Source organism: Colossoma macropomum, unplaced genomic scaffold (genome assembly GCF_904425465.1).
Source record: "Colossoma macropomum unplaced genomic scaffold, Colossoma_macropomum, whole genome shotgun sequence".
NCBI classification, from domain to species: Eukaryota; Metazoa; Chordata; class Actinopteri; order Characiformes; family Serrasalmidae; genus Colossoma; species Colossoma macropomum.
This window is the reverse complement of record NW_023494793.1, coordinates 460,001-485,256: the sequence shown is the minus strand read 5'-3', so window position 1 is coordinate 485,256 and position 25,256 is coordinate 460,001. Positions and strand designations below refer to the sequence as shown.

Genomic DNA, 25,256 nt, shown 5'->3' with positions numbered 1-25,256 from the left:
TCCACAAGGGGGCGCCGCTATCACTAGCTTTTGGTCTTATATTAGTGGTTTAATCTTAGTGGTACATCGACGTCAAGTTCAACCCCCAAAACAAACTGTTGTTAGCTTCGTATTCAGCAGCTTCTTATCTGAAATTTTTTCTACGCTGCAAAATTTCATCAAATCAGAACATCTTTGGTCTAGTCGATGTATCTCATATCGCTGCTTAGGAGATTGTTGCACGAGTGCTGTAAGATGACTTGTTTCTAGACATGTTTTAAGTGATTTTATCACATAAAAGTGCCTTCATTTTACTTCTTTTAGAAATTACTAATAATTCTTTATTATTTATCATTATAAAATGATTTGAAAATGGAAGTATAAAGACACTCAAAACAAGCAGGAAATTACAGGAACAGGTGGAACAATCTTATAATATCCTTACAACAGTCTCATAATGTGAAATATCAGACATATTCTCTAGATTTAAGAAGTTTTTCTTTTGCCAGGATCAGTTTTTGCAGTGTACATTTAAGGTATCTCAGTGTAACTGCAGCTCCATTTAAGGTGGAACAGAAAATCTAAACAAGCTGGTGACTAAAAATCCGATTCCAGCTTCATATTTACTGCATGTGAAAGAGTTTATTATTTAAGCGCTTGGTCAGGGATGCTGGAGGGTGTTTTAGTTGGAGGAGCTGAAGTTTTAAGCAGGCTGAACGAGATAAATTCCCTTAAAAACAAGTAAAATTGTCTAGAAATAAGGTAAACAACCTTATAAGGCTGCAATCATCTCAAACTCAGAAGTATTAGATATGTTGACTACTTTTAAGATCAAATATTTAATATTTTGTTTAATATTTAATATATTTTGTATAATATTCTGTTCTTTTATATGTTATTTTATATGCTTTTGTTTGTAAACTTGTCTGTCTTGGTTTGCTCTGATGAGAAGCAGCACTTTGAGTTCCAATATTACAATCAAGTCATTCTGTATCTGTGTACACATGACTGACACGTCAGGCGCTGATGCTCATCCTCCAGTCAGATTGTTGATGTGTGTAACCGATTATGACACGTCCACAGTCATGTGGTCAGATCCCACACTGGAACGAGCCCTGAGAGCGGTTTATGAGGCTGATTTGAGGGTCAGAACTGACCTCTATCTCTACAATGTCACCCTTAGAACCTCCCCTGCTGAAAGACCATAGAGACCATTAAGTGTTCCTAATGGTTCCTGATGGTTCTATAATGTGTTTTGGCTTTTTAATGGGTTGATATCACATTGTAAAGGATTCTGATGGTTTAACAGGTGAAGAGTGGCTGATTCTTAATGTTTCTTGATGGGATCTAAAGGTGTTCTACAGGAAACTAGTGGTCTCTGCAGGAAACTGTTAAGCTAATTCCCATTAGAAAGCAAAACCATCAGGTCTGAATCTTTTCCAGCAGGGACACATTCTCTACACCGCTTATCCTCCTGGGTCACGGGGGGAGCTGGAGCATATCCCAGCAGTCATTGGGGGGAAGGCAGGAAACACCCTGGACAGGCCGCCAGTCCATCACAGTGCAGACAGACAGATATATACATTATAATATATAAATATATAAACAAAAATATATAAACAAATATCAAGCACAGCTGTGCTAAAATTAAAAAGGTGAAAAGTTCAGATCTCTGTATTATTACTGTTTTAACAGTTGCAGTCCTGAAATCAGGGGTTGCTGCTGCCCCCTCAGCACCCCCCCCCACCCCCCACACTTCAGTGTCCCCGACTTTGGCCATTTGGGTAGCCACTGTTTTTATTAGTTTTTACTAGTGTTGCACTGATACTGTATCAGCATCACCTAAACACAGTATCGGTATCGGTGCTGGGGATACCGATATATATGACCGATACCACAAAGCAGTTTCTGGCGCATGTATGAGCGCCAATAGACAGAACTTAACACCACGTCGGCGTGTGGGACAACAAGCAGTAAAAACGCTCGTGGCCGAATCTGTAACGGCAGTTTTTGGTGTTAAGAACTCGCTGACAGAGCCAATAACCTGATTGGCTGAGCTGCTTCTTTCAGTGACTTGTCTGCAGCTGTGTGGTCACTCACGGTCTGAGTTAATGTCACTGAGAGAGCCGAAGGAAGCGCCAGACTCTCTGCGTAATGAAGCCTTTAGCCTTGATTAGCCTTTAGCATAGCAGCCTGCTAGCCAGGCCTGTGCGTCCACTATCCCTGCCTGCGGTGCGCCTCCATCGGTCAGCTGTATCACTCAGAAGTGGGGTCTTGTGGTCACTTCAACCAAACCATAAAAACAAAGAAAGTCGCTGATACTGAGTGCGTGAACAGACCGTCAGAGATGCAGCGCGGGTGAACAAGACAAACGACTCGAGAAATTTGGATATTTAACAACATTCAGCTCCGTTTCTGAGCCAGAGAAGCTGCTGTGCTGATGTGTAAACACCACAGGTTTATCTGAACACTGATCAGCCCTGTTTATAACTGTTTTACACAAGAAAGATATTTAACATTTACTAAAGTTGTTAAACATGATTATTACTAGTCATATAATAGTAAATAGTAATCAGATACAGTAAATAAACAAAAATACGTTTTTCTAAACATCTACTAAATATAATCCAACAAGTAAATCCCACCCAGCCCAGCTGAGTGTTTTATTTGTGACACAGGACTCAGACTTTACCAAAGTAAAAATGTAATTTTAGAAATATCAGGACTTATATGTGAGTGAGATTAGAGAGAGTTAGTATCAGTATCAGTATGTTTGTGTATCAGTGTGTATGGTCCACTATAGATCACCTACAGGTGTTAAACTATCTGCTGAAACTCTTAACAGTGGTGGGTTTAGGGTCAGGATTTGGACCAGGGTGAGGGTTGGGTTTAGGTTTTGGGTGGGGTTAAGGTTAGGGTCAGGATCCAAATAAAGTGTTATTGAGTCTCACACACTGGTCAGATGTGTCGTGTGGAGGGATCAGTTGTGCCCTGTGGAGGGGTCAGTTGTGTCGTGTGGAGGGGTCAGTTGTGCCCTGTGGAGGGTGAGTTGTGCCTTGTGGGGGGTTGAGTTGTGCCCTGTGGAGGGTGAGTTGTGCCCTGTGGAGGGGTCAGTTGTGCCCTGTGGAGGGTCAGCTGTGTCGTCTGGAGGGTCAGTTGTGCCCTGTGGAAGGGTTAGTTCTGTCGTGTAGAGGGGTCAGTTGTGCCCTGTGGAGGGACGTTGTGCCCTGTGGAGGGGTCAGTTGTGCCGTGTGGAGGGTCAGTTGTGCCATGTGTAGGGGTCAGTTGTGCCCTGTGGAGGGTGAGTTGTTCCCTGTGGAGGGTCAGTTGTGCCCTGTGGAGGGTCAGTAGGTTCAGGCCTGTCTGCAGTTGAATGACAGGTCCAGTATTTTTTTTAACCTAATTGCTGTCCAGTGCGGTGCGGCACGAATGACAGTGTACATTAAATCGTGATTTGCTCTAAACACACTGAATGTTCTCTGAGATCTCAGAGTGGGGTCAGTCGCCCTGACCAGGAACGCCCCGCGGCGTTCACACCAAAATAGAACACTTAGAACAATTTAGCCGCTCGGGTTGACCTCACGTTTACGGCGGCGGTTTGTCACCGTGTCACTGTCATCAACATTTCACACTCACAATACCATCTGTTTTTGGACGAGGGCACAGAGGACGAGCTGAGAGAGACACAGAGAGAAACACTGTTCAGGTCAGCACAGAGAGAGACACTGAGAGAGACACTGAGAGAGACACTGTTCAGGTCAGCACACTGAGAGACGCCCCCAAACTGCAGCGGCCTGTTGATGACATCAGCTCATTCCATATGTAAATAGTCGTCCGTGCTGCTGTTTGAAGACTCTGTTGATTCACTACTGTCTGAAAACATGTGTCTGCAGTTCTGTTGTTGCTGTGGTAACTCAGCAATTTCACACAAGATTCATAATGTTTCTGTCTGTTTATTAGAGCTGAACAAATACATCCTTCATTAAGCCTTATTGAGATATTAACCTCTGCAGTACTGACATCACAGACGGCACCAACATGCAGATGAGCCTCTAGGAGTGTTTTGATGGATCAGCATATTCATTATCCAAAAAAAGGAAAATATTAACTACTACTACTATTATTAATAATAATAATAATAATAACAAAAACAATACATTTTGTTGTAAATATTATTGTTGTTGTTTTGTTTTGTTGTTATAATACATATTGGGATATATTACATATGTTTAAATCATTATTATATGCTTATTATTATTGTAATCACAGTATAAAGACAATACTAGAATTTTGTCCATGTCTGTAGCACTGTCTGTCTGTCTGTCTGTCTGTCTATCAGTCCGTCTGTCTGTCTGTCTGTCTATCTATCTGTCTGTCTGTCTATCTATCTGTCTGTCTGTCTGTCTGTCTATCTGTCTGATTTTAGTTTCTGGAGTGAAGATTTGAGTAGATTTTTTATGTGTTTAGTGTTCTAAATGTTCTAGACTCTACAGAACTCTAATTCTGTTCTATTTCTGGCTTAATAAGGTTCTCCAGCAGAACAGCTTCCCTCCCACCCCCGTCCTCTGTCAGGCGGTGCGGTGTTGCTGATGATCAGTGTTTCAGTGAGGTGGTTAATGAGGGCGGCTCAGTGTAGAGAGGACAGCTTCACATTCACCCTCACTGATCATTCACAGTGACCAACGCAGCGTCTGAACCGGCGCAGCCGCGCTGTCCGTCAGCACCTGCTCCTCAGGACTGACGTCTGATGACTGATGAGGAAGTAAAAGTGTCGGCGTCTGTGTTTGCGTCTGGCAGGTTTGTGAACAGGCCGCTGTAGACGCTCCAGCAGCTCTGAGAGACGTGTAATATAACCCGCTGCACTCCTGCTCAGCCGGACTTTGACTTTAACCCACTTCACCGGGAAGAACAGCGGATTTAATATTGACAGCCTGTGCTGTGCATTTATAGCGCAACATTGATTTGCCCTTATGAAAAAAAATATATGGACGTGTATTTTTATATATTTGAAATACATTCAAACACTAAAATGTATTTCAGAATATTTTGGCATATTAATCAAATATATTTTAAAATACACTTATTTGAAAATGTGTGGAGAAATATTACACATAGAATAATAGAAAAAAATAAAGTGTTTATTAAATCCATCTGAAAACGTATGAAAATATCCAGAATCCTGTCTGATGCTCTTCACTGTCTGATACCTTTAGAGATGAATTTGTGTTCCAGTATCTTCATTTTAAATCTGATCTAATGATCCTTTATCAGGACAGAAGCGAGTGTTGTGGGTATTGATACTCTGTGAAAATGCAGTCATGATCTGATATCTTGTTTATGTGAAATACATTGTGTGTGAGAGTCTGACTGCAGACGTACATGGTTAATGTAAAGTACAGTGCAGATCACAGAAGAACGTTTAGTTACATCTGGAACCTTCATTACACTCAACTGAACACAGATAGTAACTAATACTGATGAATGCAATCTAAAAGTATATTTAACAAGTATGTTTTTGGATGTTTTAATATATTGCAAAAATATATTAAATAAAAACATTTGGAATATAAACTCAGTCTTCATAACTACAGGACTTAAGACCTCTGTAAGAAGTGATGTCTGAGTGTTAAAACATACATTATATTCATTTATTTTACATGGTCAGTGTAGTGCTGGATGGACAACCTAACACATTTCATTTTTTGCTAAATTATTTAAAAATACATGCAGGAGATTTATAATTGTTTTATACACGCAGCATACGTGACTGCAAATGAAAATGTAAACAATTAATTCAGTCGAGTTCTTTGTTGTTTGAACCAGAAGAGCTTTTATAACCTGAATACATAAAAATACATTCATCAAAAATAAATATGATCCATGAGAAGAGGCTCTGACACTGAACACAAAGCAGAACAGCCAATAACATCACCATAAACTGAAATATGACTCGTTTACATGACGTCTACACTCTTAAAAAGAGGCTACTTCAAGGGTTCTTTGGTAAAGAAATGGTTCTATTTAGAACCAATAGAATAATTTCATGCTTAAATGGTTGTTTGCATGGTGAATGTGTTGGATATGGTTCTATATAGCAGAATAAAGGGTTCTTCTATTGTTACGATGCCAAACTTGTAACAACAGAAGAACCCTTTTTGGTGCACTCCTGAATAAGATGGTTCTTCAAGGGTTCTTTAGTAATAACAGTGGTTCTGTATAGAACTTTGAACACTCAACGATTCATTTGGTGAATTGGTGGAGAATGTGTTCTATATGGTTCTGTATAGGACCTTTTTGAAAGGGGTTCATAAGAGCACTAAAAGGGTTCTTCTTTTGTTACACGCTTGACATTGTAACAACAGGAGAACCCCCTTTGGTGCTATGTAGAACCATATACAACACATTCTCCATCAATCTACAATCTAATTTCACCATGCAGAGAACCATTTAATCATGCAAATGGTGCTATATAGAACCATTGCCTTTACTAAAGAACCCTTGAAGAGTCATGTTCATTTCTGATGAATCTGTGAATTGATCTGTGATTGTACTGAACTGGTTCAGAGTCAGAGCTGAAACACATTTGGGACTTAACTGGTTTTGACTTTGAGTGACTCTAAACCTTAATTATGTTTCAGTAGTGTCTGTTTCAGTAGAGACTGTTTCAGTAGTGTCTGTTTCAGTAGTGACTGTTTCAGTAGTGTCTGAGTAGTGACTGATTCAGTAGTGACTGTTTCAGTAGTGTCTGTTTCAGTAGTGACTGTTTCAGTAGTGTCTGGTTCAGTAGTGTCTGAGTACTGACTGTTTCAGTAGTGTCTGTTTCAGTAGTGTCTGTTTCAGTGGTGTCTGTTTCAGTAGCGACTGTTTCAGTAGTGTCTGTTTCAGTAGTGACTGATTCAGTAGTGTCTGTTTCAGTAGTGTCTGAGTACTGACTGTTTCAGTAGTGACTTTCAGTAGTGTCTGAGTACTGACTGTTTCAGTAGTGACTTTCAGTAGTGTCTGTTTCAGTAGTGTCTGTTTCAGTAGCGACTGTTTCAGTAGTGTCTGTTTCAGTAGTGACTGATTCAGTAGTGTCTGTTTCAGTAGTGTCTGTTTCAGCAGTGACTGTTTCAGTAGTGTCTGAGTACTGACTGTTTCAGTAGTGACTTTCAGTAGTGTCTGTTTCAGTAGTGTCTGTTTCAGTAGCGACTGTTTCAGTAGTGTCTGTTTCAGTAGTGACTGATTCAGTAGTGTCTGTTTCAGTAGTGTCTGTTTCAGTAGTGACTGTTTCAGTAGTGACTGTTTCAGTAGTGTCTGAGTACTGACTGTTTCAGTAGTGACTTTCAGTAGTGTCTGTTTCAGTAGTGTCTGTTTCAGTAGCAACTGTTTCAGTAGTGTCTGTTTCAGTAGTGACTGATTCAGTAGTGTCTGTTTCAGTAGTGTCTGTTTCAGTAGTGACTGTTTCAGTAGTGTCTGAGTACTGACTGTTTCAGTAGTGACTTTCAGTAGTGTCTGTTTCAGTAGTGTCTGTTTCAGTAGCGACTGTTTCAGTAGTGTCTGTTTCAGTAGTGACTGATTCAGTAGTGTCTGTTTCAGTAGTGTCTGTTTCAGTAGTGTCTGTTTCAGTAGTGTCTGAGTAGTGACTGTTTCAGTAGTGACTGAGTAGTGACTGTTTCAGTAGTGACTGTTTCAGTAGTGTCTGTTTCAGTAGTGTCTGTTTCAGTAGTGACTGTTTCAGTAGTGTCTGTTTCAGTAGTGATTGTTTCAGTAGTGACTGAGTAGTGACTTTCAGTAGTGACTTTCGGTAGTGTCTGTTTCAGTAGTGTCTGTTTCAGTGGCGACTGTTTAAGTAGTGTCTGTTTGAGTAGTGTCTGTTTCAGTAGTGACTTTCAGTAGTGTCTGTTTCAGTAGTGTCTGTTTCAGTAGCGACTGTTTAAGTAGTGTCTGTTTCAGTAGTGTCTGTTTCAGTAGTGACTGTTTCTGTAGTGTCTGTTTCAGTAGTGACTGTTTCAGTAGCGACTGTTTCAGTAGTGACTGTTTCAGTAGTGTCTGTTTCAGTAGTGTCAGTTTCAGTAGTGACTGTTTCAGTAGTGTCTGTTTCAGTAGTGACTTTCAGTAGTGTCTGTTTCAGTAAAGAACCCTTGAAGAGTCATGTTCATTTCTGATGAATCTGTGAATTGATCTGTGATTGTACTGAACTGGTTCAGAGTCAGAGCTGAAACACATTTGGGACTTAACTGGTTTTGACTTTGAGTGACTCTAAACCTTAATTATGTTTCAGTAGTGTCTGTTTCAGTAGAGACTGTTTCAGTAGTGTCTGTTTCAGTAGTGACTGTTTCAGTAGTGTCTGAGTAGTGACTGATTCAGTAGTGACTGTTTCAGTAGTGTCTGTTTCAGTAGTGACTGTTTCAGTAGTGTCTGGTTCAGTAGTGTCTGAGTACTGACTGTTTCAGTAGTGTCTGTTTCAGTAGTGTCTGTTTCAGTGGTGTCTGTTTCAGTAGCGACTGTTTCAGTAGTGTCTGTTTCAGTAGTGACTGATTCAGTAGTGTCTGTTTCAGTAGTGTCTGAGTACTGACTGTTTCAGTAGTGTCTGTTTCAGTAGTGTCTGTTTCAGTAGTGTCTGTTTCAGTAGTGACTGATTCAGTAGTGTCTGTTTCAGTAGTGTCTGTTTCAGTAGTGACTGTTTCAGTAGTGTCTGAGTACTGACTGTTTCAGTAGTGACTTTCAGTAGTGTCTGTTTCAGTAGTGTCTGTTTCAGTAGTGTCTGAGTAGTGACTGTTTCAGTAGTGACTGAGTAGTGACTGTTTCAGTAGTGTCTTTTTCAGTAGTGTCTGTTTCAGTAGTGACTGTTTGAGTAGTGTCTGTTTGAGTAGTGACTGTTTCGGTAGTATCTGTTTCAGTAGTGTCTGTTTGAGTAGTGTCTGTTTCAGTAGTGACTGTTTCAGTAGTGTCTGTTTCAGTAGTGATTGTTTCAGTAGTGACTGAGTAGTGACTTTCAGTAGTGACTTTCGGTAGTGTCTGTTTCAGTAGTGTCTGTTTCAGTAGCGACTGTTTAAGTAGTGTCTGTTTGAGTAGTGTCTGTTTCAGTAGTGACTTTTAGTAGTGTCTGTTTCAGTAGTGTCTGTTTCAGTAGCGACTGTTTAAGTAGTGTCTGTTTCAGTAGTGTCTGTTTCAGTAGTGACTGTTTCAGTAGTGTCAGTTTCAGTAGTGACTGTTTCAGTAGTGTCTGTTTCAGTAGTGACTTTCAGTAGTGTCTGTTTCAGTAGTGTCTGTTTCAGTAGCGACTGTTTAAGTAGTGTCTGTTTCAGTAGTGACTGTTTCAGTAGTGTCTGTTTCAGTAGCATCTGTTTCAGTAGCGACTGTTTGAGTAGTGTCTGTTTGAGTAGTGACTGTTTCAGTAGTGACTTTCAGTAGTGTCTGTTTCAGTAGTGACTGTTTCAGTAGTGTGTTTCGGTAGTGTCTGTTTGAGTAGTGACTGTTTCAGTAGTGTCTGTTTCAGTAGTGTCTGTTTCAGTAGTGTCTGTTTCAGCAGTGACTGTTTCAGTAGTGTCTGTTTCAGTAGTGACTGTTTCAGTAGTGTGTTTCAGTAGTGTCTGTTTCAGTAGTGACTTTCAGTAGTGTCTGTTTGAGAAGTGACTGTTTCAGTAGTGACTGTTTCAGTAGTGTCTGTTTGAGAAGTGGCTGTTTCAGTAGTGTCTGTTTCAGTAGTGACTGTTTCAGTAGTGACTGATTCAGTAGTGTCGGTTTCAGTAGTGTCTGTTTCAGTAGTGACTTTCAGTAGTGTCTGTTTGAGAAGTGACTGTTTCAGTAGTGACTGTTTCAGTAGTGTCTGTTTCAGTAGTGTCTGAGTACTGACTGTTTCAGTAGTGACTTTCAGTAGTGTCTGCTTCAGTAGTGTCTGTTTCAGTAGCGACTGTTTCAGTAGTGTCTGTTTCAGTAGTGACTGATTCAGTAGTGTCTGTTTCAGTAGTGTCTGTTTCAGTAGTGACTGTTTCAATAGTGACTGTTTCAGTAGTGTCTGAGTACTGACTGTGTTAGTAGTGACTTTCAGTAGTGTCTGTTTCAGTAGTGTCTGGTTCAGTAGCGACTGTTTCAGTAGTGTCTGGTTCAGTAGCGACTGTTTCAGTAGTGTCTGTTTCAGTAGTGTCTGTTTCAGTAGTGACTGTTTCAGTAGTGTCTGTTTCAGTAGTGTCTGAGTACTGACTGTTTCAGTAGTGACTTTCAGTAGTGTCTGTTTCAGTAGTGTCTGTTTCAGTAGTGTCTGTTTGAGTAGTGTCTGTTTGAGTAGTGTCTGTTTCAGTAGTGACTGTTTGAGTAGTGTCTGACTAGTGACTGTTTCAGTAGTGTCTGTTTCAGTAGTGTCTGTTTCAGTAGTGACTGTTTCAGTAGTGTCTGTTTCACTAGTGTCTGTTTCAATAGTGTCTATTTCAGTAGTGACTGTTTCAGTAGTGACTGTTTCAGTAGTGTCTGTTTCAGTAGTGACTGAGTAGTGACTGTTTCAGTAGTGACTTTCGGTAGTGTCTGTTTCAGTAGTGTCTGTTTCAGTAGCGACTGTTTAAGTAGTGTCTGTTTCAGTAGTGTCTGTTTCAGTAGTGACTTTCAGTAGTGTCTGTTTCAGTAGTGTCTGTTTCAGTAGCGACTGTTTAAGTAGTGTCTGTTTCAGTAGTGTCTGTTTCAGTAGTGACTGTTTGAGTAGTGTCTGTTTCAGTAGTGACTGTTTCAGTAGTGTCTGTTTCAGTAGTGTCTGTTTGAGTAGTGACTGTTTCAGTAGTGTCTGTTTCAGTAGTGTCTGTTTCAGTAGTGACTGTTTCAGTAGTGTCTGTTTCAGTAATGTCTGTTTCAGCAGTGACTGTTTCAGTAGTGACTGATTCAGTAGTGTCTGTTTCAGTAGTGTCTGTTTCAGTAGTGACTTTCAGTAGTGTCTGTTTGAGAAGTGACTGTTTCAGTAGTGACTGTTTCAGTAGTGTCTGTTTGAGAAGTGACTGTTTCAGTAGTGTCTTTTTCAGTAGTGTCTGTTTCAGTAGTGACTGATTCAGTAGTGTCGGTTTCAGTAGTGTCTGTTTCAGTAGTGACTTTCAGTAGTGTCTGTTTGAGAAGTGACTGATTCAGTAGTGTCTGTTTCAGTAGTGTCTGTTTCAGTAGTGACTTTCAGTAGTGTCTGTTTGAGAAGTGACTGTTTTAGTAGTGACTGTTTCAGTAGTGTCTGTTTCAGTAGTGACTGTTTCAGTAGTGACTGTTTCGGTAACAATTTTAGCTCATTCTGAGCTCAGAAATTCAGCAGTTCATGACCAGCAAACACAGCTCTGAACAGCTGTTCACACAGAAAATCATCATATTCTACATTAAAAAACTAAAAAGTGCTGAACTGCAGAAAATATGACGATTCTTAATGTTCCACACTGATTTTCAGACTTTGGACACATTTACTTCAAAACAATGGGATCTAAAATAAAATAAGCCTCCACCCACAGACTAAAACCCTGTGTTTCGGTAGTGACATAAAACATAGGACAGCATATTTTATTTAAAAAATAAACTCATACTAAATCAACGCTTTTCAACGTCATTGAAAAAAAAAGAAAAAGTTGAGTTTTTTTAATATATATATACACACATATATAGGAAGTATCCGGTAGAATCATTTACATCATATATACAGTCAATAAGTGTAGATATCATATATATCATACAAACAGTCAATGAGTGTATATATCATATATATCATATATACAGTCAGTCACTGTATATACCATATGTATCATATATACAGTCAGTCAGGGTATATACCGTATGTTTCATAGATACAGTCAATGAGTATATATCTTATTTTTATATACATATATATATATATATATATATATATATATATATATATATACATATATAATCAGTGAGCGTATATATCATATGTCACATATACAGTCTGTGAGCATATATATCATATATATTATATATACAATCAGTGACAGTCAGGGTATATACCATATGTTTCATATATACAGTCAGGCTGCCAGCTCTTCAGAGCCACACACCACAGTTGAGGACTGATGCTGTGAAACTGCTGCTCTGCTGAAACGAGTTCAGACGATAAAACTAAAAAGCTGAAACTGAACCTGCTCTGTGGGGTTTGGATCTGTAGCCTTGTGGCTAAGCTAACATTAGTTCAGTTAGCTGGATAAGGATGCACACAGCACAGAACAGGCTCGGTTCCAGCCAAATGAAGCAAAAAGACCCGTTTAGAGGCTGTTTCAGAACGAGTGACCAGTGTCAGAGTGAAAGCTGGAACTGAGTGTGTTCTCCGCAGCGTTGCCGTGGCGTCATGTTGCCGTGGCCTCATGTTGCCGTGGCGACATGTTGCCGTGGCGTCATGTTGCCGTCGGTTAAGTGCATTTTTTTGCTAGCATATTAACACAGCATTAGGTTTTTCCTGCCTTTGATTTTTTTTTCTCTTTCTATCAGCGCCACCTATTGGTCATCTCCCGCGCCACCAATCAGCGACTCTCTAAAATTAAAATATGATTATTTAGTGAAATTAAAATTGGACGCGTCATTATTCTGAAACACATTCGAATGTACGCTTTTTTTTAATTTGCTGAAAATGAGTTGTGTTTTGTGTTTTCAGGAGCAGCTGAAGGTCATGGAGCTCCGAACTTCTCTCAGCCTGCTGTGTGTGCTGCTTTGCATGCTGGGAATCCAGGCCATCAGCCAACACAGAGACACACCTGAGGATTACACACCAGGCACACACACACCTGAGGATTACACACCAGGTAAACACACACCTGAGGATTACACACCCGGTACACACACACCTGAGCTACAGCCAGCTTTTAAACTTCACACTGCTACAATATTTATATGACACTAAAATGTTGTGTTATATTAAACAGTTTCAATGAAAATACATGATCTAAAACACACTGATCACATCGGTCTGAGAATGTCTGGGCGTGGCTTCATATTCTAATGAGCAAGAGTGATTGACGTCCAACATTACCAGCCAGAGCTAAACAAAACAAAATGAGTGAATAGAGAAATGAGTGAGAAGAACCTTAAAGAAGGTCCTTATTCGCTTTACTGATGGATCTTTTATATGAAAAACCTTAAAGAAGGTTCTCATTCACTTTGCTTTTTTGTGTGGGACAGAACTCTTTACCTCATAATATTGTCTAGTACAAAAGAATATAATTGGTTTTACTGATGGTTTGAGCTGCCCATATGTATTTTTATGTATTTGAAATAAATTTCAAACACATTACAGCAACTACACACAACTGAACACATTTAATAACTGATACATATGAATGCTTTTTTAATATCTATTTAACACATATATTTTTAGCCATTTTCATAACGTGCAAAAATATTATTGATAAATACATGAGGAATATGTATTTTTTCTAAGTAGTATTAAAAGGCAGTGTGGTGATTTGTGAAAAGGCACTGATCTCTTTAAAGTGCAGCGTGTGGCTGTTTCTGAGTCTGTTTCTGAGTCTGTGTTTCTGAGTCTGTTTCTGAGTCTGTGTTTCTGAGTCTGTGTTTCTGAGCTGTGTTTCTGAGCTGTGTTTCTGAGTCTGTGTTTCTGAGCTGTGTTTCTGAGTCTGTGTTTCTGAGTCTGTTTCTGAGTCTGTGTTTCTGAGCTGTGTTTCTGAGTCTGTGTTTCTGAGCTGTGTTTCTGAGTCTGTGTTTCTGAGTCTGTGTTTCTGAGCTGTGTTTCTGAGCTGTGTTTCTGAGTCTGTGTTTCTGAGCTGTGTTTCTGAGTCTGTGTTTCTGAGTCTGTTTCTGAGTCTGTGTTTCTGAGCTGTGTTTCTGAGTCTGTGTTTCTGAGCTGTGTTTCTGAGTCTGTGTTTCTGAGTCTGTGTTTCTGAGTCTGTGTTTCTGAGTCTGTGTTTCTGAGTCTGTTTCTGAGTCTGTGTTTCTGAGTCTGTTTCTGAGTCTGTGTTTCTGAGTCTGTTTCTGAGTCTGTGTTTCTGAGTCTGTGTTTCTGAGCTGTGTTTCTGAGCTGTGTTTCTGAGTCTGTGTTTCTGAGCTGTGTTTCTGAGTCTGTGTTTCTGAGTCTGTTTCTGAGTCTGTGTTTCTGAGCTGTGTTTCTGAGTCTGTGTTTCTGAGCTGTGTTTCTGAGTCTGTGTTTCTGAGCTGTGTTTCTGAGTCTGTGTTTCTGAGTCTGTGTTTCTGAGCTGTGTTTCTGAGTCTGTGTTTCTGAGTCTGTGTTTCTGAGCTGTGTTTCTGAGTCTGTGTTTCTGATCTGTGTTTCTGAGTCTGTGTTTCTGAGTCTGTGTTTCTGAGCTGTGTTTCTGAGTCTGTGTTTCTGAGTCTGTGTTTCTGAGTCTGTGTTTCTGAGCTGTGTTTCTGAGCTGTGTGTCTGAGCTGTGATTCTGAGTCTGTGTTTCTGAGTCTGTGTTTCTGAGTCTGTGTTTCTGAGCTGTGTTTCTGAGTCTGTGTTTCTGAGTCTGTTTCTGAGTCTGTGTTTCTGAGTCTGTGTTTCTGAGTCTGTGTTTCTGAGCTGTGTTTCTGAGTCTGTGTTTCTGAGTCTGTGTTTCTGAGTCTGTTTCTGAGTCTGTGTTTCTGAGCTGTGTTTCTGAGTCTGTGTTTCTGAGTCTGTTTCTGAGCTGTGTTTCTGAGTCTGTGTTTCTGAGTCTGTGTTTCTGAGCTGTGTTTCTAAGTCTGTGTTTCTGAGCTGTGTTTCTGAATCTGTGTTTCTGATCTGTGTTTCTGATCTGTGTTTCTGAGTCTGTTTCTGAGTCTGTGTTTCTGAGCTGTGTTTCTGAGTCTGTGTTTCTGAGCTGTGTTTCTGATCTGTGTTTCTGAGCTGTGTTTCTGATCTGTGTTTCTGAGTCTGTTTCTGAGTCTGTGTTTCTGAGTCTGTGTTTCTGAGTCTTTTTCTGAGTCTGTGTTTCTGAGTCTGTGTTTCTGAGTCTGTTTCTGAGTCTGTGTTTCTGAGCTGTGTTTCTGAGTCTGTGTTTCTGAGTCTGTGTTTCTGAGCTGTGATTCTGAGTCTTTTTCTGAACTGTGTTTCTGAGTCTGTGTTTCTGAGTCTGTGTTTCTGATCTGTGTTTCTGAGTCTGTTTCTGAGTCTGTGTTTCTGAGTCTGTGTTTCTGAGCTGTGTTTCTGAGTCTGTTTCTGAGCTGTGTTTCTGAGCTGTGTTTCTGAGTCTGTGTTTCTGAGTCTGTGTTTCTGAGCTGTGTTTCTGAGTCTGTGATTCTGAGCTGTGTTTCTGAGTCTGTGATTCTGAGTCTGTGATTCTGAGCTGTGTTTCTGAGTCTGTGTTTCTGAGTCTGTGTTTCTGAGCTGTGTTTCTTAGTCTGTGTTTCTGAGCTGTGTTTCTGAGTCTGTGTTTCTGAGTCTGTGATTCTGAGCTGTGTTTCTGAGTCTGTGTTTCTGAGCTGTGTTTCTGAGTCTGTGTTTCTGAGTCTGTGTTTCTGAGCTGTGTTTCTGAGTCTGTGTTTCTGAGCTGTGTTTCTCAGTCTGTGTTTCTCAGTCTGTGTTTCTCAGTCTGTTTCTCAGTCTGTGTTTCTGAGTCTATGTTTCTGAGCTGTGTTTCTGAGTCTGTGTTTCTGAGTCTGTGTTTCTGAGTCTGTGTTTCTGAGCTGTGTTTCTGAGTCTGTGTTTCTGAGTCTGTGTTTCTGAGCTGTGTTTCTGAGTCTGTGTTTCTGAGTCTGTTTCTGAGCTGTGTTTCTGAGTCTGTTTCTGAGTCTGTGTTTCTGAGTCTTTGTTTCTGAGTCCGTGTTTCTGAGCTGTGTTTCTGAGTCTGTGTTTCTGAGTCCGTGTTTCTGAGCTGTGTTTCTGAGTCTGTGTTTCTGAGTCTGTGTTTCTGAGCTGTGTTTCTGAGCTGTGTTTCTGAGTCTGTGTTTCTGAGCTGTGTTTCTGAGTCTGTGTTTCTGAGCTGTGTGTGTTTCTGACTGAGCCGTTTAAACTCCACTGCTCTCTGATCTGGAGCTTCGTGTTCAGGATTACGCTGAACTGAACCTTCACAGTGTTTAAAAAAAAGCTTTTTTATTCTTTTATTCCTGAATAGTGCCTTAAATTTAGATCGAAGTCCTTTGTGGTCTATAGAGTCACGCCAAGGACAGCTCTCTGCACCGACGCATGACGGGAAGCCAAATCTGGCACAGCACTGGACGCCTGTTAGTGGACCATCACCGGGCCAGATTCAGGCTGAGCAAACAGAGGGTTTTTACTTTTGTAGAGTCAAACAATTCTGCAGTCAATAGGTGTTTTTGCAAAGTAAACACGTTCGATTGGTCATCCAAAGTCCAGGGCTGTGTGCAGTGATTGTCCAGCAAGGATATTAGCTGAGCGCTAATCTGGAATTATTTGTCTTATTTACTGTCTTCTGTGGAAATTAGAGTTCCACTGATATGGGAAGTGTGGACTGATGCTGATATCGGATATTTTTCGTGTATATATCGTTACAGCTGTGTAGTTCTGCTCACCTCTGGACTCCCTATTTTACACTCAGATGATATATAATTAGATTACATGCTTTTATGCTATATTATATAGATATGTAAGATATTATGCATTCAATGTATGTTATTAATTAAGGTAACATACATTAGATTGTACACTTGTATATACTCAGATTATATACTTTTATACACATTCATCTTATACATCATTGCATATGTAGATATTATATACTCAGATTATGTACTCATATACTTAGACAATATACATTCAGATTGTGCAGATATATACTTATTACATACTCTGTTGCATATTCAGATGATCTAAATTCAAATTATACAGTTATATACTTATTACATACTGAGATTATATACTCTACACATTAAGATTATACACCATTGTGTACTTAGATATTATATACTCGGATTCAATACTCTATTGCATACTCAGATGATCTACATTCAGATTATACAATTATATACTAATTATATACTCAAATAATATACAGTGAGATTATACACTGTTATATACCTAAAGGTTAGAAACTAAGATTAATCACATTCAGATTGTATACTTAGATATTATACACTCAGGTTATGTCAGATTATATACACCTGATATAATATCACATATTATACACTCTTTTGGACAGATATGAAGTCAGAACATACAGAGTGATTTTGTACCTAGAACAAATTTATACACTCAGATATATATTCTATTATTTACTTAGGTAACAGACATTCAGATTATATACTTGTATATTAGACATTTTAGACATAAATTAGACATTTTATACTCAGATTGTTTAATCTATTATACATTTAGATAATATACATTTAGATTATACACCACTGTATAGATAATATATACTCAGATTATACACTGTTATATAATATATAACATATAATATATAATAGTGTATACTCAAATAATGTACTTTCAGATTATACACTATTATATGCTTAGGTGTTACGTAATCAAATTGTACATTGTACTGTATGCTCAGACATTATACATTATTATGTAATTAAATATTATATACTAAGAATATATATTCCATTATATGCTCAGATAATATACATTCAGATTACACAGTTTTATACTGATATACACTCTATTATTTAATAAGATTATATATTATCTATATATTATCTATATATAAGATATATATATTATTATATATTATTATTATATATTATCTGACAGCTGATATAATATCACGTTATACAGTCATTTGGGCAGATGTAAACTCAGAACATACACTGTGATTTTGTACTCTTATATCATGACTCAGATTATATACTATATTATATATTTGGATTATTATACATTCTGATTATACACTCTATTACATACTGAGGCTTTTTTCTACCTAAAGTGAGTCATATTTGTTTGGTAATCTGAGCGTCTCTCCCCGTCTGGGCTGCAGAGTTGAGGTCGGTCCGTCCACACATACAGCTGTTTTCAGCAAGTTACACTCTTAAAAACCCCAAATGAGACGTTCCAGTGCCCAGATGAGATGTTCCTCTGAGTGCTGCTGGGTTCTATTTTCAGCAGGTTCCAGTTTGGTGCTAAAAAAATCCCTCAGTCCAGTTTGAGAGCTCTGAGTTTTTCACACATACGAATGTTGTCGAATGTTCAGCGATTTTAGTCTGAACTCTGTTGTTGAGCTTTAATGACGCGTAACGTTTGTTTTGAACGTGTTTTATTCAGTTTCATTTTTGGATTAAAATGACACAAAGCAGGAGTTCAGATGAACAGACTCAGTGTTCCTCGGTCCTGATCTCACGTACGTCTCGTCGGCCGTGTCCTTTAGCCGTTTATAGCGTGTCTTTGTGGTCTGAGAGCAGCTTTTACAGCGCTGTGCGGCTGCTGGTGGTTTGTCCTGTTTCCAAGCTGAACTTTAACTCACATCATTTCTGATGTTCAGAGTCTGTGAGCTTTGAGCTGTGACGCCTTACTGAGATTTTCCTGGTCAGCGGTTTGGCTCCTTGCAGCTGGACGCTGAATATTTACTCAGTGACAGAGGGAGGATTTCAGAGGAGCTGCAGGACAGCAGCGGCACGCGAGGGGGAGGAGGAGGAGGAGGAACTGAGTGATTTAAGTCAGGATTCAGAGCTAACGGAGGCAGCTGCTCCAGAGTTTAACCCTGTGTGCTGAGCTTATAGCGCAAATATTAAACATTCACATATACATTCTATTATATACTTAGATATTATACACTCAGATTATACATTCTTTTATATACTCAGATATTATGCACTTAGATTATACATTCTATTATTAAACTCAGATATTATACACTCAGATTATACATTCTATTATATACTCACAAATTATACACTTAGATTATACATTCTGTAATATACTCAGATATTATGCTCTTAGATTATACATTCTGTTATATACATGGATATTATACACTCAGATTATACATTCTGTAATATACTCAGATTATACATTCTGTAATATACTCAGATTATACATTCTGTAATATACTCAGATATTATGCACTTAGATTATACATTCTATTATATGCTCAGATATTATGCACTCAGATTATACATTCTATTATATACTCACATATTATACACAGATTATACATTCTATTATATACTCAGATATTATACACTCGGATTACACATTCTACCATATACACAAATATTACACACTCAATTATACACCCTATTACAAACTCAAATGTTATTTTTTCAGATTATATACTTATATATGCTTAGATAAAATGCTTTCAGATTATATACTATTGTATACTTAGATATTTCATGCCTAATTGTATACTGTATCATATACTCAGATATATCATATACTCAGATAATATACACTCAGAATATACATTCTATTATTTACTCAGATTTTATGTGCTTAGATTATAAACTACTAAATACTCATATACTATACACTCAGATTATCTGCTTTGTTACATACTCAGATATTATACACTCAGATTATCCACTATCATATACTTAGATAACACACACTCAGATTATATACTCAGATAATATATCTTTAGATTATACACTATTATATATTAAAATAATATGCATTCAGATTATACACTACTATACACTCAGATAGTATACCTTCAGACTGTACACGGTTACATACTGTTATATAGTATATCCTCAGATATAGTATATTTGGATAATGTACACTCAGATTATACACTGTTATATACTCAGATAGTGTTGCACTAGACTAAATCATATTTGTCTGGTAACTGTGTGTGTCTTTTATCAGCTCTAAGATGATTCCAGTGAAAGTTAACTGACTGACAAATATGAAACAGTTCAATTAATTCACAAAAATAAAAATAAATCCACAATATAATAAAAATAATGCAGAAACAAATAGATCAGTGTTGTGCACTCTCCTAACAGATAAGTGTTCAGGTATTTAGGTTGGATGGTGGATGTTCGATGTGGAGAGGGTCTGGAGCTTTCTCTGTGTTCACTGCCTACATGACCAGATGTGCGGTCAGTGCAGGAACTGGACGGGTTTTCTGGCTGAAATCCAGAGTAGTGAAACATCTGTAGAGAGAGCAGCTGGAGATGATATTCCTGTGTTCAGACTGCACTGTCAGAGACTCCGGTCTCTACTGGACACAGAAAAACGTTAATACTGTACTTACTGTATCACAGCCTCCATCTACAGCAGCAGAGAGCAGTTCAGACACACTGTTCATGTTTATTTATTCTGTTTTACATGTTTCAGAGTTAAAAAGCCGACATTGAACTGATGAAATAATACATATGGAATCACATATAAAGCAAACTGAATGTCAAACTGCAGCCCCACCCATTCAGTCTACAGCAGTTTAGCCCCACCCATTCAGCTACAGCAGTTTAGCTCCAACATTCAGTCTACAGCAGTTTAACTCCACCATTCAGCTACAGCAGTTTAGCTCCACCATTCAGTCTACAGCAGTTTAGCTCCACCATTCAGTCTACAGCAGTTTAGCTCCACCATTCAGCTACAGCAGTTTAGCTCCACCATTCAGTCTACAGCAGTTTAGCTCCACCATTCAGTCTACAGCAGTTTAGCCCCACCATTCAGTCTACAGCAGTTTAGCTCCACCATTCAGTCTACAGCAGTTTAGCTCCACCATTCAGTCTACAGCAGTTTAGCTCCACCATTCAGTCTACAGCAGTTTAGCTCCACCATTCAGCTACAGCAGTTTAGCTCCACCATTCAGTCTACAGCAGTTTAGCTCCACCATTCAGTCTACAGCAGTTTAGCTGCACCATTCAGCTACAGCAGTTTAGCTCCACCATTCAGCTACAGCAGTTTAGCTCCACCATTCAGCTACAGCAGTTTAGCTCCACCATTCAGTCTACAGCAGTTTAGCCCCATCATTCAGCTACAGCAGTTTAGCCCCACCATTCAGTCTACAGCAGTTTAGCTCCACCATTCAGTCTACAGCAGTTTAGCTCCACCATTCAGTCTACAGCAGTTTAGCTCCACCATTCAGTCTACAGCAGTTTAGCTCCACCATTCAGCTACAGCAGTTTAGCTCCACCATTCAGTCTACAGCAGTTTAGCTCCACCATTCAGTCTACAGCAGTTTAGCTCCACCATTCAGCTACAGCAGTTTAGCTCCACCATTCAGTCTACAGCAGTTTATATATATATATATATATATATATATATATATATATATATCATTGCTGTCAGAACAAAACCTCTATACACATGTATATACACACCGATCAGGCATAACATTCTGACCACCTCCTTGTTTCTACGCTCATTGTCCATTTTATCAGCTCCACTTACTATATAGGTGCACTTTGTAGTTCTACAGTTACAGACTGTAGTCCATCTGTTTCTCTGATACTTTGTTAGCCCCCTTTTACCCTGTTCTTCAGTGGTCAGGACCCCCATGGACCCTCACAGAGCAGGTACTATTTGGGTGGTGGATCATTCTCAGCACTGCAGTAACACTGACGTGGTGGTGCTGTGTTAGTGTGTGTTGTGCTGGTCTGAGTGGATCAGACACAGCAGTGCTGCTGGAGTTTTTAAACACCTCAGTGTCGCTGCTGGACTGAGAATAGTCCAGCAACCAAAAATATCCAGCCAACAGCGTCCTGTGGGCAGCGTCCTGTGACCACTGATGAAAGACTAGAGGATGACCAACACAAACTGTGCAGCAGCAGATGAGCTATCGTCTCTGACTTTACATCTACAAGGTGGACCGACAAGGTAGGAGTGTCTAATAGAGTGGACAGTGAGTGGACACAGTGTCCATGGGGGTCCTGACCACTGAAGGACAGGGTAAAAGGGGGCTAACAAAGTATCAGAGAAACAGATGGACTACAGTCTGTAACTGTAGAACTACAAAGTGCACCTATATAGTAAGTGGAGCTGATAAAATGGACAATGAGCGTAGAAACAAGGAGGTGGTCAGAATGTTATGCCTGATCGGTGGATATCCAGTCGACAGAGTTACTGAGACGGGAATATCTGAAGAAATCCGTTTGAAAGACTGTAGAAGTGAATCAGGCTGATCTGTCAGCTGTCGGTGTTTTTTCTGCTCTGGGATTTTTTATCTGCCAAAAAGCCTTTTAAACAGCAGCTGTTTGTTCTTTCAGGTCAGTGTTTGTGTTCCTTCGCTAAACTCTCTGAAGAACGAGCTGGACTAGTTTCAGAGTCCCCCTGATCTCAGCTCACTGCAGCAGGAGGCCTTTAAACGAGCAATCATCTTAAATCTGATATTTCTCTTTTTCAGGTTACTGTCTGAATATCACGACTGTTCAGCTGATCTGGACACACGTTTGACCTGTTTCAGGCAGATTAAGTAAAAGTTTGATCAGTGTATAATTTTTACAACACCAGTAAAATTTTTATAAAGCAAAGTTTTTAAAAATAAAAATATGTTTTTTTAAGATTAATAAATATCATGTTTTGCAGTGTATCCTCCCTGTGCACCACAGGGGGCACTGTAGTTGCCGGACTCTCTGCCCCCCCAGACCACTCAACCACTCCCACCCCACAGCACACACGCATACACACCCCTCAGACCCCCCCACCCTCCAAAAAAAAACCCGGCAGGAGTGGGCGGAGCCCCTTCTGGAACGAAGGTTTATTTGTGTAACACAACTGGACAGAATTAGGGAGAGGTTCAGAGAGAGAGAGAGAGAGAGAGAGAGAGACAGAGAGAGAGAGGGAGAGAGAGAGAGAGAGAGAGAGAGAGAGAGAGGGAGAGAGACAGAGAGAGAGAGAAAGAGAGAGAGGGAGAGAGACAGAGAGAGAGAGAAAGGCAGAGAGGGAGAAAAAGAGAGAGAGAGAGAGAGAGAAATGAAAGAAAACGAGATAGTAAAGGCAGAGAGAAAAAGAATGATAAAATAAAAGAAAATTAAAAATAGAAAAGGAAGCTACAAGAAGGGAGAAGAGATGGAAAAAGAAAGGTAGACAGAGGAAAGAGGGAAGAGAGACAGAGTAAAGAAAGAGAGTAAGGAAAGAGGAGAGAGCAAAAAGAAGAGAAAGTGAATAAAAACAGAAGGAAAGAGAAGAAGGAGCAAGAGTGGAGGGAAAGAAAGAAAGGAAAAAAGAGAGATTGAAGAAGGAAAGAAGCAGTGAAACAGAGTGATGTCGAATAAAGTGTAATGAAAGAAAGAGAGTAAAGAAGAAAGAGATTAAAGAAAGAGTGAAGAAAGAGAGAGAAAGAGAAACCCAGAGAGAGAGACATAGAGTAAAGAAAGGAAGAGAGAGAGGAAGGAAAGAGGAGTTAGAAAAAAGAGTGGGTAAAGAAAGAGAGTAAAGAAAAACAGTGAGGAAAGAGAGAGATGAAAGAAAAAGAAAGTAAAGAGGGCTGAAAGAAAGTAAGGAGAGAAAGAGAGACAGCAAAGAGAGAGAAGGGGAGAGAGAGAGGTGGAGAGAGTGAGAGAGACAGTAAAGAGAAAGAGAGGGGTGAGAGAGCTAGAGAGAGAAAAGGGGAGAGAGCTGGGGAGAGAGAGACAGTAAAGAGAGGGGGAGAGGGAGAGAGAGACAGTAAAGAGAGAGGGAGAAAGAGGGAAAGAGAGGAAGGGGAAGAGAGGGGGAGAGGGGGTGGGAGAGATAGGGAAAGGGAGATAGGGGAGAGGGAATGGGAGAGAGAAGGGGGAGAGAGAGAGAGTGAGAGAGAAAGAGAGAGAGAGAGACGGGAGAGAGAGAGAGAGGGGGGAGAGAGAGAGAGGGAGGGGAGAGAGGGGGAGAGGGAATGAGAGAGAGGGAGAGAGAGAAAGGGAAGAGAGAGACGGGAGAGAGAGAGAGAGGGAGGGGAGAGAGGGGGAGAGGGAATGAGAGAGAGGGGGGAGAGAGAAAGAGAGAGAGACAGGGGAGAGAGACGGGAGAGAAAGAGGGGAGAGAGAGAGAGAGAGAGGGAGTGAGAGAGAGAGAGAAAGAGAGAGAGAGGGGAGAGAGAGAGAGGGGAGAGAAAGAGAGAGAGGGAGGGGAGAGAGAGGGAGAGAAGGGGAGAGGGAATGGGAGAGGGGGAGAGAGAGAGAGGGAGTGAGAGAGAGAGAAAGAGAGAGAGAGGGGAGAGAGAGAGAGAGAGAGGGGAGAGAAAGAGAGAGAGGGAGAGAAGGGGAGAGGGAATGGGAGAGAGAGAGAGAGAGAGGGGAGAGCGAGGTTAGGTCGGAGCTTATGTAAGCCCGCGGCTGTGTTTGTTCAGTAAAGCTGCCAGATGGAGAGAAATCCAGACTCTTGCTCGCCCAGTGAGGCGCTCCAGCGTCTCTCTTTAAGTGTGTAACTATGTGAGCTTCTCCAGTTTAAAGCGATAGTTTGGCTGAAAGTTACAGTTACAGACTGACTCAAACTGCCTCTCTGATGTTTTAGCAGGTCTTTATAATTTAGGGGTGGGTAGTTACATTTACACAAGTACAGGTTCTGCAGTAAAGTATTAATGGATTTTTACTGTCCTGAGTATCTTCAGATCATATTACTTCTACTAAAGTATATTAGTGAGTAAAGGAATCTTTTTACTCAGTTATATTTTAGCCGTTCATATTTAGTTACTAATTTCTTTTTTGTTTTAATTATATTTTGATGGTGGCGATATTTGTACTGCTCTGTGATTGGTTACATCCCTGACTTTGGACCTTCTGTATTTTAGACCAAAAGAATCCCAAAAAGGGAAGAAAAGAGTCGCACAATCTTCATTTCCTGTGCTGATAAATGCTGGATGTAGTAGAAGTTCCACTGCAGGACTAAGTACTTAAGTAGATTTTCAACCTGCTACTTTTGCATTTCTACTTAAGTTGTTTTGGAGAAGGTACTTTTACGTGTGTTAGTACTTTACGCAAGTATCAATACTTTTACTTGAGTACTGATTTAGACTGATCTCCCTTCCTCTGAACCTGATCATGAACAGTGTCGGTGTTAGTTTTGATGCTGCTTCAGTAGCTGCAGCCTCAGACAGCAGGATTTGTTAGTGAACATCTCTGAAGAACGTCAGGCTGTTTTAATGCCCAGTTGATTTTCCAAAGACTGCGTTGAGTTTCTGATATTGTATCTCTTTTGGTTCTGATATTGTATCTCTTTTGGTTCGGATGGTGGACTGTAAGGGCTAAAGTGGACTTAATTACACTTAATTACAATGTGGGTGTTTGTTTATTGATCAGAGGTTTTGCAGGGATGTCAGGGCTTTATTACTCTCACATTCACCACCATGAAAACAGAGAAACAGAAAACAGAGACGCTGATCATCTGTGTGAATACCAGTTTAAATTGAACTGATCAGGTCGCTGATGATTGGCCAAAAATCTGCTCCACGATGTATAATCCAACACATATTCGTATTTTATTGCTTGTCTCTTGTTGTTTACAGCAGCTGGCAGTGCAGGAACGGTATGAGCGTCTGTAAAGAGTAAGTGTTAAAGTGGCTGGTTGT

General features: G+C 39.8%; 1 protein-coding gene across 1 annotated transcript in view; it reads left to right on the top strand.

Moving 5' to 3' along the window:
• The window catches only part of ghra (growth hormone receptor a), a 79,858-nt gene that overhangs the window by 22,333 nt on the left and 32,269 nt on the right, over window positions 1-25,256 (top strand). The window contains exon 2 of the mRNA XM_036578140.1: window positions 12,581-12,728. Coding sequence (XP_036434033.1) covers window positions 12,596-12,728 — 133 coding nt within the window. The 5' untranslated portion in view covers window positions 12,581-12,595. The remainder of the gene's footprint in view (window positions 1-12,580; window positions 12,729-25,256) is intronic.